This window comes from Capra hircus, chromosome 5 (assembly GCF_001704415.2).
Source record: "Capra hircus breed San Clemente chromosome 5, ASM170441v1, whole genome shotgun sequence".
NCBI lineage: Eukaryota > Metazoa > Chordata > Mammalia > Artiodactyla > Bovidae > Capra > Capra hircus.
Window position 1 is genome coordinate 86,835,455 of NC_030812.1, and position 19,611 is coordinate 86,855,065.

Sequence of the window (19,611 nt, forward strand, 5' to 3'; positions counted from 1 at the left end):
CTGTGGTTGCAAAGGAGACGGACACAACTGAGCAACTAAACAACAGCACCACAGCCCTTGAACATATCTAGACTCTCCACTTGGAGCAGTCTTCCCATCCTTCCTCTGAGTAGCAGTTCCTCATTCTTAAAGTCTCAGCGTAGAAGTCACTTCTTTCAGGGCTTTCTCTGTCTCAGGCACTAGTTCTGCATCAATTCCCGGTCCCTTCACCTAAGTTATAATTTCTTGTTTCTAGTTGTTCTTCTTAGAGCACTCTAGACTTTGTGACCACAGACACTATATCTTACCTTGTTCATTGTTGTATCCCACAGTCTAATGCAGTGTCTGGACCAACAAACATATACATGTGTTGAATGAATTAGTGAACATGGAGACATCGTTGAAGACCATGCAGGAGTGAGTGAGTGAGTGAAAGTCGGTCAGTCGTGTCCGACTCTTTGCGACCCCATGGACTAACACAGTCCTTAGAATTCTCCAGGCCAGAATATTGGAGTGGGCAGCCTTTCCCTTCTCCAGGGGTTCTTCCCAACCCAGGGATCGAACCCAGGTCTCCCACATTGCAGGAGTATTCTTTACCAGCTGAGCCATAAGGGAAACCCATTGAAGACCATAACATTTGGGAAAACTATCTAAAGAATAAATGTACTTTCACATACAGTAGAGTTCATATTTAGTTTATTGTTTTTACTCGCTTTAGGTTAAATTATTTCAGCAGTTCTGTCCTTCAATATAGGAATAGCTATCTATTTGCTTTTGTTGTAAGCATTGTAATGTTTTGTTTAGCTGTATTTATCTAACCCTCCATGATAGGATAAACCCTTTCAGCAGAATTATATTTCCTTGGGCTTCCCTGGTAGCTCATTGGTAAAAAGTCTGCCTTCCAATGTAGGAGGCATAGGTTCGATCCCTAAGTCAGGTAGATCCCTTGGAAATGGCAAACCATTTTCCAGTGCCTGGGAAATCCCATGGACAGAGGAGCCTGGCGGGCAACAGTCCATGGGGCCACAAAGAGTTAGATACAACTTAGTGACTGAGCACTCAAGGTAGTCTTCCTTATTTGTGCTCTTAGCATTCTGTATATGAAATACCTCATTCTGCATTTTAAATATTGGTAAGGGAGCATTTTAATGAAAAAACTGGAAGCAAAAATGAGAAACTGTCTGGAACCTTCAGCTGTAGACACTGATGCTGTACCACTCTCTGTAGACGGCGGGAGTCGAGGCATCTCCACCTCTTCATGCCTGCGGTGATGGGATTTGTTGCTACCACCACATCCATAGTATATTATCATAATATTGAAACATCAAATTTTCCTAAGTTACTTTTAGGTGAGTATGATCAAGTGCTGTTGTTGTTTTTTCCCAAACAACTATTTGGTTTTCTTTTTCCTCAGAGTAAATGCTTTCAGCACCAGCTGGACTGGAAGGCATGGGAAAACCATAATAATTAATTCTCTTTAGTCTCCCATTCGTCAGTTGTTTATTGCTCTAGGCTGTGAAAACTCCATCCCCTCAGGACACCTAAAGAGCAAGTCACCTCGGCTATTTCTGCGTATTTCTGACTCTGGCTTGGAAGTCTTGAGGCATTTCCAAAGACCCAAGTCTTTCATAATGGATACTGTGGGCATGTCACACTCTTCTTGGGATTTCTGTCGAGACAGATATAGGGGCACAGGGGGAGGCTCTTTGCAGCAGAGCGTGCTCCATTGTATGCTAACAACAATACTGTCCTGAGCAACAGCTGCCCCCAGAGCACAGCCCCTCACCTTGGCATCCTGCTTAGCATTATTTTTTCTAAGCCTCTCTTGCCTTCTTGTCCTGTGGAAATCAGAGACTGTCTAAAGTTTTCCCACTTTCATATTCTGCTTTATGCTGAAATGATTGAACTCATCCCCAATAGTTATAAATACAATACTCTGATCCATCCTTGCATTCCTTCATGGACACTTTTATACAGAAAGCTGAGATGAAGATTACAGAACATGGATTATGCGAGGGCTGCAGGGGCCTCTGTGTCCTCTAAAATGGTAGGCAAGATTGTATGTGTTTGTGTGAATGTTTAGTTTTCTAAGGTTTATGGATTTGGTTTGATTGCTATTTGATGACAATGACATTGACTACTGCAATTAGGAAAAGGAATAATTAAACCGTGCAAATATTTTATTTGCATATCCAGCAGGCATCAAAATTTGATGTGAATAAGTGATAAGTGCTGTTTATTTAATTCTGTGTTGCATCACGTTATATGATTTGGTAAAGGTAATCAAACAAAGACAAGTTGTCAGAATTAAATATTAATTTAAAAGGCTTGTCCAAATCCTAATTATCTTAATAGAAAGCTGTTTGGTTCAACGTGGTAAGCAGACATTATCAGAGAAATCTTTTGATGTGGATGCCCAGAAAGGCAACAGCAAAAATAAATGTAACATTGAGAATTCAATAGTCTGGACAATGTTTCTGAAAAACTGATGAGGATATAAGAGTTTTAAGATGTGATTAGAAAGGAGATGTGTATTTTAATAAAATTTTGAGAGAAATGCAGTCAGAATCCTGCTCTAAATTTTCATGTAGATACAAGGCAGAGGGCATAATCTGATCATATTTATGAAAGGACTTATAGAATTGAAAGCTCATCTAACTTTTTCCTTACTTTCAGTTCAGTTCAGTCGCTTAGTCCTGTCCAACTCTTTGCGACCCCATGAATCACAGCATGCCAGGCCTCCCTGTCCATCACCAACTCCCGGAGTTCACTCAAACTCATGTCCATCTAGTTGGTGATGCCATCCAGCCATCTCATCCTCTGTTGTCCCCTTCTCCTCCTGCCCCCAATCCCTTCCAGCATCAGGGTCTTTTCCAATGAGTCAATTCTTTGCATGAGGGAGGAATATTTGGATCTAGAAGAGTCACACATTTTTAGAATACAGAACTAGTAATTTTGTCCCAACATTACATTATAAACATCACCAAACATACAGAAAATTGAAAGAATTATATGAATACTCATTTTCCTACCACCTAAATTCTGTTATTTTCTTCTATTTATTTTAACAAATATCTGCTTTCTTCTATCCATCTATCAATTCATCCTAATTTTTTGATGCATTTTAAAGTATGTTGCAGGAATTGATATTCATCACTTCCTAATTATTTCAGCATGCACATTATTAGCTAAAGTTAAATATTTGCAGTTCTTTTTGTGAGATAAAATTTATATACCAACGTATAGAAATCTCAGTCTACTAAATGCACACACCTGTTTAACTCTGTAATGATCTAAAGTGTTGCCATCATTCTTGAAAATTCTCTTGTGCCCCTTGCTAATCAGTCCTTTTTTCATCTCTGTAGCGGAACATCTAATCTGATTTTTCCTCACTGTAGATTCGATTTGCCTGTTGTTGAACTTCACATGGATTGAATCATACAGTATAAACTCTTCTAAGATTGCTTTCTCTCAGCAGAATTTTTGGAGGTTCATCCATAACATAGTTTCAGTTGTATTTTGTTCTTGTGATTTTGGGGTCATATTCCATTATATACCACAAATATTCCATAAATATACTACAGTTTTTCCATTCTCTTGTTAATAGTCTCCTGGACTGTCTCCAGATTTTGCCTATCATGAAAAAAAAAGCAAGCTGCTATAAACATTCATGTGCAAGGGGTTTTTTTGGTTTGTGTTTGTATGTGAATATATGTTTTATTTCTCTTGGGTAAATACCTAGGAGTGGAATTGCCGGGTCAGAGGGTAAATACATAAATGTTTATATTTGTGAGAAACTACTAGATCATTTCTCAGTGGTTTATTTTACACACACTAACAGCGTACGAGAATTCCAGTGGTTTCACATCCATTTGAAGATCTTGATTTTCTAATTTAGCCATGCTGGTGTTTACTGAAAACACATTGTGGTTTTAATCTGCATTTCCCTGCTGACTAATGATCTTGAGCACTTTTGATGAGTTTATTGGCCATTTGTTATCTTTGTGAAGTGCCTGTTCATATCTCCTGCCACTTTTTATGGGATTGTATTTTTATTATTCAGCTGTAGCAGTATTTTGTGTCATTAGACACATGTTTTAAGAATATTTCCCTCCCAGTCTGTGGCTTGCAAGCTCATTTACTTAATAGGGTCTTTTGATGAGCAGAAGATTTTAATTTTAATGTGGTATAATTTATTATCTTTTCATGTAAAATTACTGCTCTGTCTCTTAAGAAATCTTTGCCTTCCCTCAAAATATATTTCCCACATATATTCTTGTTTGTTTTTTTTTTAAAGACTCTTTATAGTTTCAGTTTTTATTTTTAGGACTGTGACCCATTTGAAGTTATTTGTGTGGATGGTATATAAGGTTGGTGGCAAGTTACTTTTTTTCCAAATGTACCTCTATGTGTTTGAGCACCATCTGCATACTAGACTTTCCATTTCTCATTGGATTGCTTTGGGACCTTGGTAAAAGATTAAAGCAAGTGCCTGTTTAAATATAATCTATTTCTTGCCTTTATGTTTTCCATTCCTTTAATCCATTCATGGGCTCTTATGTCATCACTATTCTGTCTTGATTACCATAACTTTGGAGGTCTTGAAAAGTCATGTGTTATGATTATATAGCTTGTTTTCTTTGTTTTTCTCCCAAGACTACTTTAGATAGTTTAATTCTTTTTCATTACCATGTGCAGGTTAGAATCAGGTTATCGGTTTCTACTGAAAAAACAATCCCTGGTGGAGTTTTGATAGGGATTGCACTGAATGAACAGAACAATTTGGGGGACGAAAGGGCATCTTAAAAATGTCGAGTCTTGCAGTGTATTATCTACTTTTATAGATCTTTCATTTCTTGTAGCAATATTGTTTACATTTTAATGTAAAGGTCTTTTATGTCTTGCTAAGAATTATTACTAGGTTTTTTGTTTTATCATTGCTATTATAAATGGAATTGTATTAAAATTTTTATTTTCCAATTGTTCTGCCATTGTATAAATGCAATTGGGTTTGAATATTGACCTTGCATCTTGCTACCTTGGAAATGCAATTAAAATTACTTTAACTTATTTCTCTGTAAGTTTTTTGGGATTTTCTACATAAAGAAACATGCCATCTGAAAACAGAGGCAGTTATATTTGTTTCTTTTCAAACTTTATGCTTTCTTTTTTATTTTTCTTGCTGTATTGCACTCGGGAGAGTCTCGAGTAAAATGCAGAATAAATGTGGTGAGAGGAAATCCTTATCTAGCTCCTGATTTTAGGGGAAAAGTAATCTTTTGTACTTAATTACAGGATTGATATAGACTTTTTATATATAAGACTTTATCAAGTGAGTAAGTTTGCTGCTATGCAAAGCTTTGCTTTCTCAGAGGTTTCTTTTTTAAAAAATCATGAGTAGCTATTGTATTTTATTGACAGACTTTTTTCTGCATCAGTTGTAACTGTTATATTTCTGTTAAGGTGCTTCTGCTGGTGTTCACTGATTGATTTTTCAAATGATTAAGTAGCCATGCACACTGGGCTAAGCCACACATGGTCATGGTTTGTTATCCATGCTATATGTTGCTAGAGTTTATTTGTTAGGGTTTTCACATCGATCATGAGGGATTTTTTTTTTTTCTCAAATAGTTTTGCCAGGTTTTTATATGTTGGGATACATAAATGAATTGGAAAATACTCGCTATTTCTCTTTAATGAAGGGCATTGTGTGAGATTAATTTTATTTCTTAAAAATTCAGTAAAATTCATCAGTGAAGTTATCTGGGCCTGGAGTTTTAACTAAGGAGGGATTTTAAATTATAAATTTATTTCTTTATTATAGACTCTTCAGAGTATCTGTTTCTATTTACGTCAGTTTTGATAATTACAGTTTTTGAGAAAATTTCTGTTTCATCTAAATTTTTTTGATTTATTGTCATAAAGTTGTTCAAGATACTCCCTGATTATTCATTTTAAGTACGTAGGAGATATAGGGATAATTTTTCCTATATTCCTAATATTGGTCATTTGTGTTGTTTTCTTGATCAGTCTAGCTGGGGACTTATCAGTTTTCTTGATCTTTTAAAAAAGTCAGCCTTATTGGTTTATTTTCTCAATTATTCTTTTTCTGTTTTATTGCTTTTTACTATTATCTCTCATTTTTTCATTTTGTTCGTTGTTCTTTCCCTACCTTTTCAAGGTGGAAACTTTAGGTCATTGATTTTGGATCTGTCTTTTTTTTTTTTTTCTAAAATAAATACCTAAAACTATAAATTTTCATCTCAGTATTGTTTAAGTTACAATTCCTAAAATTTTAATCTGCAGTATTTTCATTATAATTTAGTTAAAATATTTTCTAACTTCCTCGGTAATTTCTTTTTTAACATATGGTTAATTAGAAATGTATTGTTTAGTTTCCAAATGTTTGGAGATGTCTAGACATCTTAGGGTGTGAAAATACCCCTTCCATTATCTCTGCCTGGTGTTCATACTATATAATCCTCTCTCCTTGAGTGTGAGTGGACCTGTGACTTCCTTCTAGCCAATAAGTTTTGGCAATGATTAAGATATCACATCTGTTGGGATTGCAGCCTTTGTTCATATCTGGATTAATTCAAACAAAATTATCTGAAAATAGAATATCTTAAATTGTCTTTGTTATTAAAAAGTATTGTATTTATATTGAGATTTCAGTAAAATCTTTAAAAATAGCAGTGACGGGTTGTATCTTTTCTTTTTCTGTTTAATTTTCCAGCCTTATTCCTGTACTGGGTAATGGCCTTTATCACAAAAACCATAAAGCTGGTCAAATATTGGCAGTCTGGTTGGGGAATATCAAACCTGCGTTTCTGCATCACAGGCATAATGGTCATTTTGAATGGACTCTTGATGGCTGTGGAGATCAATGTCATTCGGGTCAGAGTGGGTATCTAATAATTTTTGTTTAGTTACTGGAGTTCAGAAGCAAGTATTAAAGATCATGGTCAGCTTGGCATCACTAGTATTCAAGAGCCTATACATTGATATGTCAGTTATGTGCACAAATATAAAGTTGAGCAATTATTAAGTTCAGACCATTAATTTTCCAGAAATCTCAATATAACCCTGGAACCTATTGATTCATTTGCAAATATTGACTGAGTGCCTAGGATGTGCTAAACAATTATGCTTAGTCCATATTATAGATTAAACTGTTTTCATCAGGAAGTTCCACCACCTGTAATTGGTCCAAAGCAAACCTGGCTCAATCAAACTAGTGTATTCTCAGAAATGTCAAGCTGATAAGAAGATAACTTAATCCACTTTCTTCATTTCATTGATGAAGAAACGTCTGTAGATAGAACTCTAGCTTTATAAACAAAGTAACATGATCAAATCTCATACCCGGTCTGTGATTACAAACCTGTTCACGTAACACTGCCTGTTACATTGTGTGACATACCAGTGACCTGTTTTTCAATGTTCATTTTCTGTCAGAGCACTCTGAATTTGCTATGAATAGCAAGATACATGTTGCAACGGATAGTGGAAACAGCAAACATCAGCCAGACCACAAATTAATAGAGAGTGACTCAACAATGTTGTTGATAAAACATTTAAGCAATCTGCACAGTGTAAAAATCTTCATTTAGTTGACTAAATATCATGAAATATCAGGAAAGGATATCATGAAAGGCTGATTTTTAGTGATAACTCTTTTAAAGAAATAATTGATATTTTAACATTCACCTAAGTGTATTAAATATGAAATTCTGGAATTTAACTAGAATCTAGTCACAATAAAAGGGAATTTTTTTCTCAAAAGAATATTTCAGAAAGGGATGGAAAGAAGTATGAAAATATAAAGATTAGCCTCATGAAATTAAATTTGTAAAAATGGTTAAAAATTTATTTTTAATGTGTGGAAAAAGAATTAGGTTAATTGTTACTCTGGAATTTTTCTTATCACAGAGATATGTGTTCTTCGTGAATCCGCAGAAAGTAAAGCCCCCTGAAGACCTCCAGGATCTAGGTGTGAGGTTTCTCCAACCGTTCGTGAATTTATTGTCAAAAGCAACGTACTGGTGGATGAACACGCTCATCATATCTGCTCATAAAAAGCCTATTGATCTGAAGGCGATTGGAAAATTACCAATAGCAATGAGAGCAGTAACAAACTATGTTTGTTTGAAAGATGCATATGAAGAACAAAAGGTAAGTCAGTAACCGTTTTTCATGTCCATGATTGTAGAGAATGGGCTTCTTAATACAAAGGCACTAAGCTTAAATAATGTTAAGCTTTTGTTGTTTAGTTGCTCAATCATGTCTGACTTTGTGATCCCATGGGCTGTAGCCTGCCAGGCTCCCCTCTCCATGGGATCTCCCAGGCAGAGAATACTGGAGTGGGTTGCCATTTCTTTTCTCCAGGGGATCTTCCTGACCCAAGGATCAAAGCCCTCTCCTGCATTGCCGGTGGATTCTCTTAAATAATAGTAAATAATATTTAGGGAGAGCGGATTTTCTCCATCTGTCTTTCCCAGTAGTTTTGAGTCATGTTAACTGGGCTGCTGGAAATATACTGGAAAAGCCAATGAAATATGTTATGTTAGTTGCCCAGTCACTACATGAGGAGGGACAGAGAGTGCTTAATATTAATAATCCACGGATTTTTCATTGTTTTGTTTCAAGTATCTTGACAATTTTATTATTTAAAGGGAAAATAGATCATATCCAGGAATAACTTTTGAGAAATGAAAATCCTTAAATTAAATATTAATTAAAACTTGGACTCTGCATTTCAAAATTGGGAAACTAAATTAAATAAAGGGGCATCGTCTGCCTATTCCAAGTATCACTCTATATGTCTGGCAAAATTGATTTCTGCTGGTATTTTCTGTGGGTATTTATAACTGCCTTCAAAGATTTAAATATGAGACTCTGGATATTTTCAATTTGTCTTTTTATCATTCTCAGTAGTCTTGTGTGCTATTCACAGTGGAGGATGTATTTTATATTGCTGTCACCTACAAATATTATTGTAATTAAAATATGAATATTTATACCAACATTGGAAGGAAATACTGTATGGTGGATCAGTTAAAGAGTTTTTGGCTGTTCTAAATCTAGATCAACAAAGCATTTATGGTAAATGATGAAAATGACCTCTGTTTTGTGTCAAAATGTGTGTTATGAAATTATTAATCCAGGAAATGGTTACTACAGATCAACCTGAGTCATCTCTCTGGTTTCACCTCTGGGAAAAGTATTGCATAGTTTTTAAACAACTTCTAAATAAAGATTAATAATATAGTCTAAGCATAGCTTTAGTTTTCTGAATGCTCTTTATAACACAGATTTGCTTAAATATCAGTAAGCTTTAAAATTATTCATCTCACAAGGAGTTGAATATGAAACACAATTGAACTCCACTGCATTGAGTTAGCTTCTTTGCCAAAATGTAATTATGATTGTTCAGGTCTTGAAATCTTTTCAACAAATGATTATAGAAGTGTGAAGCCACAAGTTGGCATAAGTAGATATACCGTTCTTCATTTTGCATCTCTTTAAGTAATAACTAGGAGGCACAAGTCTAACGTAACTTTAAAAAGTATTGACCCCATTAAATGGAGACAGGACATTCCTGGAGAAGAAACAGTTTGAAACTAGGATTAATCTCAGAGGGAGAGCCTGAAGAGACATGAGTGGTGCTGAAGGGTGGGGTTCCCTGCCTGGTTTAAACCTGGGTAACCTGGATGAAAACCAAGAGTCCTAGCCACTAGACCACCAGGAGCTAGAGGCAGAAGCATAGTGGCCCTGGCTCTTGCCCCTATTTGAAAGCAAGAATGTTTCAAGGAGGGAAAAACTGTAATAACAGGTACAAAGTTTATTGTTAGAGACATAGCACAATGTGTGGGAAAGCATACAGGAAAACAGTTTGTTTATCTAACTCAGAACCAGGGCAGAGATACACACCCAGAGGAAAGGGGTATGGGCATCCTCTCTAGTGAGGAGGAGGGCAGTATGTCAGAAGCTAGGCAGAGAGACACATGCGGAGAGGAGTTGGAGCATCCTGAGTGAGGAGGAGCTCAGTACAGAGGTGATGTAAATCACTTATATAAGACAGTCTCTGTTTACCTTTGGCCAATTACTTTGTTTCTTTCTTCACCCTTGACTGGTCCATGGACCCTCCTCAAGATGTGTGAGCAACTGTTCTCTAAGGTGGATCCCACCTCAGAGGTCTATGGTGCATGTCCACACTTATGGAGTGGGTTCCCCTCCCTTTTCAACCCCCAAGAAGCCTTCTGGCACATGTGCAAACAGGAAGTCTTCCTTGACCTCAAGAGCGAGTACTTTCATCTCTTTGCTTTAGCAGAGCTCAGCTTTTGCCACTAGCTTTGTCTTTGGAGGGTCTGGGTGAGAACAAAAGCTCAGTTTTACTCCACCTGACAAACACCAGGTGTCTGGCCCAGAGGCACATTGTCTCCTACCTCAGGATGATCTCTTTTGTTTAGCTTGTAATAATTTGATAAGTTAATCTCTTGTGACCTAATATCTTAGATCTTAACTAAACTTCAGAAATCTTAACTAGACTGTCAATAACCTGTACTTTGTATTTCACTATTTTCCATACAGTATCATTTGATAATATTCATAACTGATATAGTCACTTTCTAAATCAAAGGGAATTAAGCTTAATTTGGACTTTGGAAATTTGGGGTCATCCTTTGACAACGAAAAATAATACAAAATGTTTGAAAAATTTGCCTGGTTACTCTTCATTCTCTTTCTTTCATTAAAATGCATTCAGTAATGCATATATATGGAATCTAGAAAAATGGTGATGAACCTGTTTGCAAGAGCAAGAATAGAGATGCAGACATAGAGAATGGATTTGTGGACAGAGTGGAGAAAGGAGAGGGTGGGATGAATTGAGAAAGTAACATTAAAATATATACATTACCATGTGGGAAATAGAAAGCTAGTGGGAAGTTGCTGTGTAACACAGGGAGTTCAGTCTGGTGCTCTGTGATAACTTAGGGGGTGGGATGGGGATGGATGAGAGGCAGGCTGAAGAGGCAGGGGATGTATGTATACTTACATACATTCTGCTGACGTTGTGCAGCAGAAACCAACACATTGTTAAGCCACTAAGAACTAAATATATATATTACATACATATAAAGTTTTGGAATGTGTTCAAAATTAAAATAATTAGCTAAATAAATGGAAATATATACTTAAAAATTAATTATCTATTGGTTGCAAGAATGCAGGAATACCAAACTATATGTAGTATATTGAAAGTGACTCAGTAACATTTATTTTTATCTTTTAAAATATCAGAAATACTAGAAGAGATTTCCATAGTGGCTAAGATTAATTGCCACTTTATCATTTTATTTTGGTTCATCAAATTTTTTTTTTATTTCAGAAAAAAGTGGCAGATGACCCAAATCGGACTCCATCTATATGGCTGGCAATGTACAGAGCTTTCGGGCGACCAATTCTACTTAGTAGCACATTTCGTTATCTTGCTGACTTACTGGGTTTTGCCGGACCTCTCTGTATTTCTGGAATAGTTCAGCGTGTAAATGAAACCCAGAATGAAACAAATAACCCAACAAGAGTAAGTTTGTGGTGCCTTTGAATGGAAATATATTATTGACAAATTTCTTTTAATCGTTAACTTTTTAAAAATGCAGTTTTATGAGCAGTGCAGACAGTCTTATTAACAGAGAATTGAATGCTTTTTAAAAGAATGAAAACTGTAATTTTCCTTGTAGAGAAAAACATTATGTATTCATTGAATGGATTTGGCCAATGAAATTATTTCTCAGATTCAGAGGCTATAAATATTTAATAGCATTTACTGTGTTCTGCAAATGATGCTCAGAAATTTCACATTGGTTATTTTATTAGATCTTTTTAGCAATCCTGTAAAGAATTTTCATGCATGAGTCCTTGGGGCTGAGTCACTTTTTCCCTGGATGGCTCAGATGGTAAAGAGTCTGTCTGCAATGTGGGAGACCTGGGTTCAATCCCTGGGTTAGGAAGATCCCCTGGAGAAGGAAATAGCACCCCACTCCAGTACCCTTGCCTGGAAAATCCCATGGACAGAGGAGCCTGGTAGGCTACAGTCCATGGGGTTGCAAAGAGTCGGACATGACTGAGCGACTTCACTTTCAGTGACCAGTGAAGTGGGCAATTTGACTTGATTTGGTTTCCTATATAGTGAAAGCCATCGCCTTGTTTCATAATGATCAGGTCAAGTCACATTATATTTTTATTAGGCATTATGTTACTACTGGGGACTATATAGTGTAAAATATTTGCTGTTATAAATTTACAACCTTATATTTTCTGTTCTTAAGAAAGTCTGTGTCATGAGCTTCCCAATTTCCTTCTAAAATAAGAATTGATTTCCCTAGTTTCACGTGTAGAAACTCTAGTCCAGATGAGTCAGTTTTCCTTTTTTATGGTCTCAATCTGATTTCCAGTCCTCTTTTTTTACCTATTGGAATTGTACATATTTCTAAAGCCTTCAGTAAATGTTGCCTTCTCCTTGAAGCTTTTTCTGATTGTCCTTGTTGGTGGAATTTGATTCTCACTTTACATTGGCACTTGCCATAAATGCTATTTATAATGAGCATGTTATCTATGGATATGCTTATCTTTCTAGATTGCGAGCTCTCTAAACAGAGTGACTATGAAGTTCCCATTTTTGCCCTCAAAACCCAGTTCCTTGCATATATTAGTGCTCAATTATTACTAGTGTGAACCAGCTACTTTAACATTGAATACATGTTTGTGATGTTTTATCCCTACTAGCCTGATCATATACAGATATTGAAATTCCACATTGTATCCAATCATCCCTGTACTTACATGTATTAACCATGTATTTTTCTGAGAAAGAAGAAAATTTACACATTTGTGTGTATCCCCAGAAAGACAAGGAAGGGACCAGAAATATTTAGAATTTAACTGTTCGAAACCATAAAAAAAAAGTGGCTCAATTGACATGTTGTGTTTATCTGAGTGTTATTTTTCCCTCATTTCTAACAAATAAGTGGCCATATGCTACTGTTACAAACAAAAAGCTATCAATTTGTATATTCTTATGTCTTCAGTTATAATCTGAATGAAATAGTTTTTAAAGTTATGCTTTGTCACTGAAATTGTCTTTTGGGCAAAATAGCCAATTTATGTTTTTTACCATTTATAATTATGTTTTCATTATATGAATTAAGATGAAGATCAGAAAGTCAACTGTGTAGACTTTATTATTTTAAATTAATAAGGGTATGGAAATTGTATATTTGTCCCACTGGTCTTGCTGACGTTGTAGGTTCTACTTCTAAGTTACATACAATGTAAACTAACTTCTGTCTTGGTTTACTACTAATATTTTCCAGTTAACCAAGGTAGACTATATCTTTGTAGAAAATGTATTAACTTTAAAAAATTTAAATGTACCTTTTTTTCTACAATCAGGCATTTCCAACAATCTTAATGATCCGTTGGAAATTTTTCATGTTCAACTGGTTTGTGTTTGTATCTGTTGACATTATGAGGAAAAGCCAAAATCGCCTTGCTCTGACTCATTCTACTGCTATATTATAAAAACATTGAATTTTTATATTAAGCAACCATGCATTATTTGATAAATGCAAACTGTATGCTGGTATATGAATAGTTTTAATTTACATCTTTTTGTTTGTTTGTTTTGGGATAAGGCTTTAGAAACCCTCTCATCAAAGGAATTTCTTGAAAATGCTTATGTTCTAGCAGTTCTTCTGTTCTTGGCTCTTATTCTGCAAAGGACATTTTTGCAGGCTTCCTACTATGTGACCATTGAGACTGGCATTAACCTGCGTGGAGCCTTGCTGGTACGTACAAGCTCTGAAGGATCCTGACCACAAACCATTCAGTGATAGGAATAGTTGAGAATTCAGTTTTGTTTTTCTCCTTCCATTTTCAGTTTGATATTATGACATCAATACTTTCAGGATCTACCTAATAAAAAAACCCATAAAGTTAATTAATAAACCCACTGAATTAAAAATACTTCTAATAATATAGTAACATATTTTGAAATCTTGCATTTATTTACTTCTGTTACTGTTTAAATTTGAATATATGTTGAGATTATATCATCAGGAAAAATAAGTTTGTATTTAGTTGAGGATTAAAAGTAACAATGCTGAAATAAAAATAATAGCTGACTTAAGATGGCATTATAGGGTTTTCTCCTTTTTTTTCAGAAAATTTAAAAATCTTAGATTTTTAATGCAAATAAATAAGCATGGTGTTGATTTTTTAAATTTGAACTTCAAATATGTTTTTTTCCCTTTTTTGCAGGCCATGATATATAATAAAATCCTTCGGCTTTCTACTTCTAATTTATCCATGGGTGAGATGACCCTGGGTCAAATCAATAACTTGGTCGCCATTGAAACCAATCAGCTCATGTGGTTCTTGTTCCTGTGTCCCAATCTATGGGCCATGCCTGTTCAGGTAGATCAATATGAGTAAGATTCTTATTTGCTGAGGAAATAATGAGAAATTATCAGTTTTTAAATTCGTTTGCTTTTTCATTTGAAAAGCTAATGTAATTCCAAGAAAATAAGGAATGCTGATTTATGGTGGATGACAACGTTTTCCAGAAAAAGTTTGTGTCCTTTTAAAAGTTTGATGACTGTTTCTGGTCAAAAGCGTCTTGGGACCCCTCTGCAACTTCATGTAGTAAATCGGTTCGACACCAGTTGTACACATCATGTTGCTAAAAATAAATTCCTACTACTTAGCCTTCCCCAGATAAATCATCGTGAAATCCTACAGTCACAGCTGAGTTGACTTCCAAACAAACTTAATAGTTGTTCAGTTGCTAAGTCGTGTCCAACTCTTGGCGACCCCATGGACGGCAGCACACCAGGCTCCCCTGTCCTTCACTGTCTCCCAGAGCGTGCTCAAATTTTTAAACTTAATAATTAAGAACTACTACAATTTCACTAAAACATATGTCCTTTTATGCAGGGGTCCCCACATGCCTGCTCTTTCAGCCCTCGCCTTGTGTTTCCCTTTAGATCATCATGGGAGTGATCCTGCTCTACAATTTGCTTGGGTCCAGCGCTTTGGTTGGTGCTGCAGTCATTGTGCTCCTCGCGCCAATTCAATACTTCATTGCTACAAAGTTGGCAGAAGCTCAGAAGAGCACTCTTGTAAGTAACGTCTCTTGGAAACCTTATTAGGAAAATCTAGTAATGTGGTTTCATTTTTAAATATATAGGAAATTAATACCACTCAGGGTTCTTTGGAAATCATTATATTGAACAGAAATACCAATATTTCTTTTCCGTTCTTGGGCAGTGAATGTGCATTTTCTGGGTTGCACAACAGTTTTTAAAAGTGGATTTGACATCTAAGATTTAATGACCTTAAACGCTAAATACCACCACAAAGCCTGATGTTTTTACAAGTCATGATGTGATGATGAGGCTTTAGCTCTTGTAGATCACTTACTTACACTTAGCATATACTACAGAATACACTTACTTGTGCATTTGAATACATATATATTGGATGTCAATTATTGACGTGGGACAAATGGATCAAGGAATAAATAAAGGGTCAGACTTAGTGCTTCTGAGATTAAATGTTCTGAGGGTTGAGTCAGACCACGTGATGAGCTATGGAGTTACACTGAAATGTTTCAGTAGCAGCTGCTCTGCCTGAGTATGTTTACGGTCAACCTGGCACATAGGGAAAAGCTCAGTTATTGACCCTTTCTGGCTTCAGTTGGGCTTCCCAGGTGGCACAGTGGTAAAGAATCTGCCTGCCAATGCAGGAGATGCAAAAGGTGATCTCTGGGTCAGGAAGATCCCCTGGAGTAGGAAATGGCAACCCACTCCAGTGTTCTTGCCTGGAAAATTCCATGGACAGAGGAGCCTGGTGGGCTGCAGTCCATGAGGTCGCAAAGAGTTGGACACAACTGAGCACACACACACACACACACACACACACACACACACACACTCTGGCTTCAGTTTGCCATGAAATCATTTTATTTGAGCAAGAATTGGCTTCTTTTAAAAAAGTATTTGCCAATAATAAAATTATTGACATCATGTTTAGAAACAAAGTTTGATTAAATATGAGCCAGTTTGTCTACAAATCAGGCATGAAATGTAGAGATGCTGCCACTGGTGAACCGTTTTCCAACCTGGTGTTTCCACTGTGACAAGCAAGTCCCTTGTCATGCAAATGGTTTTTATCACTTGTTTTTTCTGCTGCTTCTGGTGAGTTTCCTCGTTACTCTAGGACATGAATACAGAAAGGTGTGGAAGAGAGACTCAAAGAGGGGACATGACAATCTAACATCTGATTCTCATTTTGCCATTCATACTATAGTCATTCACTCACCAGCAATCATGGATAGGCAGTTAAGAACCTCAAGAGACAAAAAGATGAATAAAATCAGATCATTTGCTAATGCCATTTGCAGCAAGAGGGATGTGACGAGATTATCATCATACTAAATGAAGTAAGTCAAAAAGAGACAGAAAAATATTATATGACAACACTAATGTGTGGAATCCGAAATATGACACAAATGAACCTATCTATGAAACAGAAACAGAATCAGGGACACAGAGAACACAGGTGGTTCGCAAAGGGAAGGGCTTGGGAAAGAGATGGAGTGGGAGGCTGCGGTCAGCAGATACAAGGTTTTATATACAAAACGGATAAGCAACAAGGTCCTCCTGTATCGCACAGGGAACTGTATTCAATATCCTATGATAAACCATAATGGAGAAGAACATTTAAAAAAGAATGTGTATGTATGTATATGTGTGTGTATATAATTGAGTCACTTTGTTGTATGGCAGTAATTAACACAATACTAAAACTCAACTGTACTTCAAAAAACTCAGATCATTTGCTGCTTTTGCTTCTTCCTATCTACCTTTTGCCACTCTGCAGCTCCTTTTAAGAGTTCACAGATGATACTGTACTTTCCTAGTAAATCTAATAGAATTTGGAGGAAGCTGATAGAGTTGACTAAAGAGAGGCTTTTGTATCAGCCATCTCTCTACAGTTAATCCAGGTTGTTCAGTTCAGTTCAGTTCAGTCGCTCAGTTGTGTCCGACTCTTTGTGACCCCATGAATCGCAGCACGCCAGGCCTCCCTGTCCATCACCAACTCCCAGAGTTCACTCAGATTCACGTCCATGGAGTCAGTGATGCCATCCAACCATCTCATCCTCTGTCGGCCCCTTCTCCTCCTGCCCCCAGTCCCTCCCAGCATCAGAGTCTTTTCCAATGAGTCAACTCTTCGCATGAGGTGGCCAAAGTACTAGAGTTTCAGCTTTAGCATCATTCCTTCCAAAGAAATCCCAGGGCTGATCTCCTTCAGAATGGACTGGTTGGATCTCCTTGCAGTCCAAGGGACTCTCAAGAGTCTTCTCCAACACCACAGTACAAAAGCATCAATTCTTCAGCACTCAGCCTTCTTCACAGTCAAACTCTCACAGCCATACATGACTGCTGGAAAAACCATAGCCTTGACTAGACGGACCTTAGTCGGCAAAGTAACGTCTCTGCTTTTCAATATGCTATCTAGGTTGGTCATAAGTCTTCTTCCAAGGAGTAAGGATCTTTTAATTTCATGGCTGCAGTCACCATCTGCAGTGATTTTGGAGCCCCCCAAAATAAAGTCTGACACTGTTTCCACTGTTTCCCCATCTATTTCCCATGAAGTGATGGGACCAGATGCCTTGATCTTCGTTTTCTGAATGTTGAGCTTTAAGCCAACTTTTTCACTCTGCTCTTTCACTTTCATCAAGAGGCTTTTTAGTTCCTCTTCACTTTCTGCCATAAGGGTGGTGTCATTAGCAATCAGTAAATCCAGTTTAGCAATATGTGAGACCAGGTCTGATCCCTGGGTTGGGAAGATCCCCTGGAAAAGGGAATGGCAACCCATTCCGGTAGTCTTGCTCGGAGAATCCCTGGGACAGAGGAGCCTGGTGGGCTACAGTCCATGGGGTTGCAAAGAATTGGACACAACTGAGCAACTAACACAACACAATAACAACAAAATCTAATTTAGGCTCTGTGACAGAGCTTATGAAGAAGGAGGTAGGAATCTCTTGAAGTTAAAGATTATAGGCTTGGTTTCACTAAGTGTTTTATGAAGACTCACTGCGAATACACGCAACAGTGTACACTCACATTCCCAAATCAATAGTGACCTAACTTTTTTTACATTCATTGTTTTTCATCTCCTAAGCATGAGTAATGGAGCTGAGGGGAGAATTGATTTAGGTACGAGAAGGCACCCTTGGAAGTCTCTTTATCAACTCCTTACATGTCTGTATGTGTTTTCTGCAAACATCATTCAAGGAAATCGTATGAAACTTCAGACACTGCTTTTATTTAAACCAAAGCAAAAGAGGCATGAACAGTTTTTAGGTGGAAAGAAATTGGAGGCTGTCTCACTCAACTCTTCATTTTCACATTGGAGGCAGAGCACAGAGAGTTTCACTATTTCTCCTAGGAATCTCACAGCCATCATTAGAGGCCAAACCAGGCAGAAATCAAGTTCTTCTCAATCCGTATCCAGTAATGGCCTTGCCTCTCTGATTCACTTGGATGCAGCTTGCATTGTTTTTTATTTCTTCCTTTTATAGGATTATTCCACTGAGAGACTGAAGAAAACAAATGAAATACTGAAAGGCATCAAACTTCTAAAGCTGTACGCCTGGGAGCACATCTTTTGCAAGAGTGTGGAAGAGACAAGAATGAAAGAACTCTCCAGTCTCAAAACTTTTGCTCTTTATACATCACTCTCCAGTAAGTTGCTATCGCTCTGAGGATCACCAAAAACATGTGGTCTATTCGGTGTAACTTACAATCATTGAGACATTTTAGACATCAGAGGAAGTACATTTATTTTCTCTGTTTGTGAGGTCCTGTAGCCAGTAGCTAAACAAGTTTATTTAAATTTAATTTTTTTTTTGATGTGGACCATTTTTAAAGTCTTTTTGAATTTGTTACAGTATAGCTTCTATTTTACATTTTGGTTTTTTGGCTGTGAGACATGTGGGATATTAGCTCCCAGACCAGGGATCAAACCCACATCTTCTGCATTGAAAGGCAAAGTCTTAGTGATTGGACAGCCAGGGAAGTTCCTATTTAAATTTAAATTAAAGAGCAAAGTCAGAATAAGCTTAAAGTCAAGTAGAACTGAATTTGATTCCTTGCAAGTTTGTATCTTTGCCGTGTTACTTGACGTCTGAAATCCTTGGTTTCTTCATCTGTAAACTGGGGATGGTCTGATCGTTGAAACCCTCGTTTCAGTTGCAGTTGGGATGCATAGTGGGTTTTCAGTAAAAATTTGCTTATGGAGAATAGACTTGCAGACCCAGGAGGAGGAAGGAGAGGGTGGAATGAATTGAGAGGATAGCATTGAAACATATGCATTACCGTATGTAAACTTAGGTGGCGGTGGAAATTTGCCGTATGACACAAGGAGCTCAAATCCAGTACTTTGTGACAATCTAGAGGAGTGAGATCGTCACTCTAGAGGAAGGTGGAAGGTGGGAGGGTGGTTCAAGAGGGAGGGGGCATATGTATACATATGGACGATTCATGTTGCTATATGGCAGAAACC

General features: G+C 36.9%; 1 protein-coding gene across 3 annotated transcripts in view; it reads left to right on the forward strand.

Annotated features, from left to right (window-relative positions):
• Nucleotides 1-19,611, forward strand: part of ABCC9 (ATP binding cassette subfamily C member 9) — a 160,514-nt gene that overhangs the window by 11,856 nt on the left and 129,047 nt on the right. For all 3 annotated transcript variants that reach the window (XM_005680780.3, XM_005680781.3, XM_005680782.3), the window contains exons 5-12: nt 1,207-1,328; nt 6,716-6,882; nt 7,912-8,154; nt 11,372-11,566; nt 13,677-13,829; nt 14,302-14,457; nt 15,027-15,161; nt 18,629-18,791. In XM_005680780.3, the coding sequence (XP_005680837.1) occupies nt 1,207-1,328; nt 6,716-6,882; nt 7,912-8,154; nt 11,372-11,566; nt 13,677-13,829; nt 14,302-14,457; nt 15,027-15,161; nt 18,629-18,791 (1,334 nt within the window). The remainder of the gene's footprint in view (nt 1-1,206; nt 1,329-6,715; nt 6,883-7,911; nt 8,155-11,371; nt 11,567-13,676; nt 13,830-14,301; nt 14,458-15,026; nt 15,162-18,628; nt 18,792-19,611) is intronic.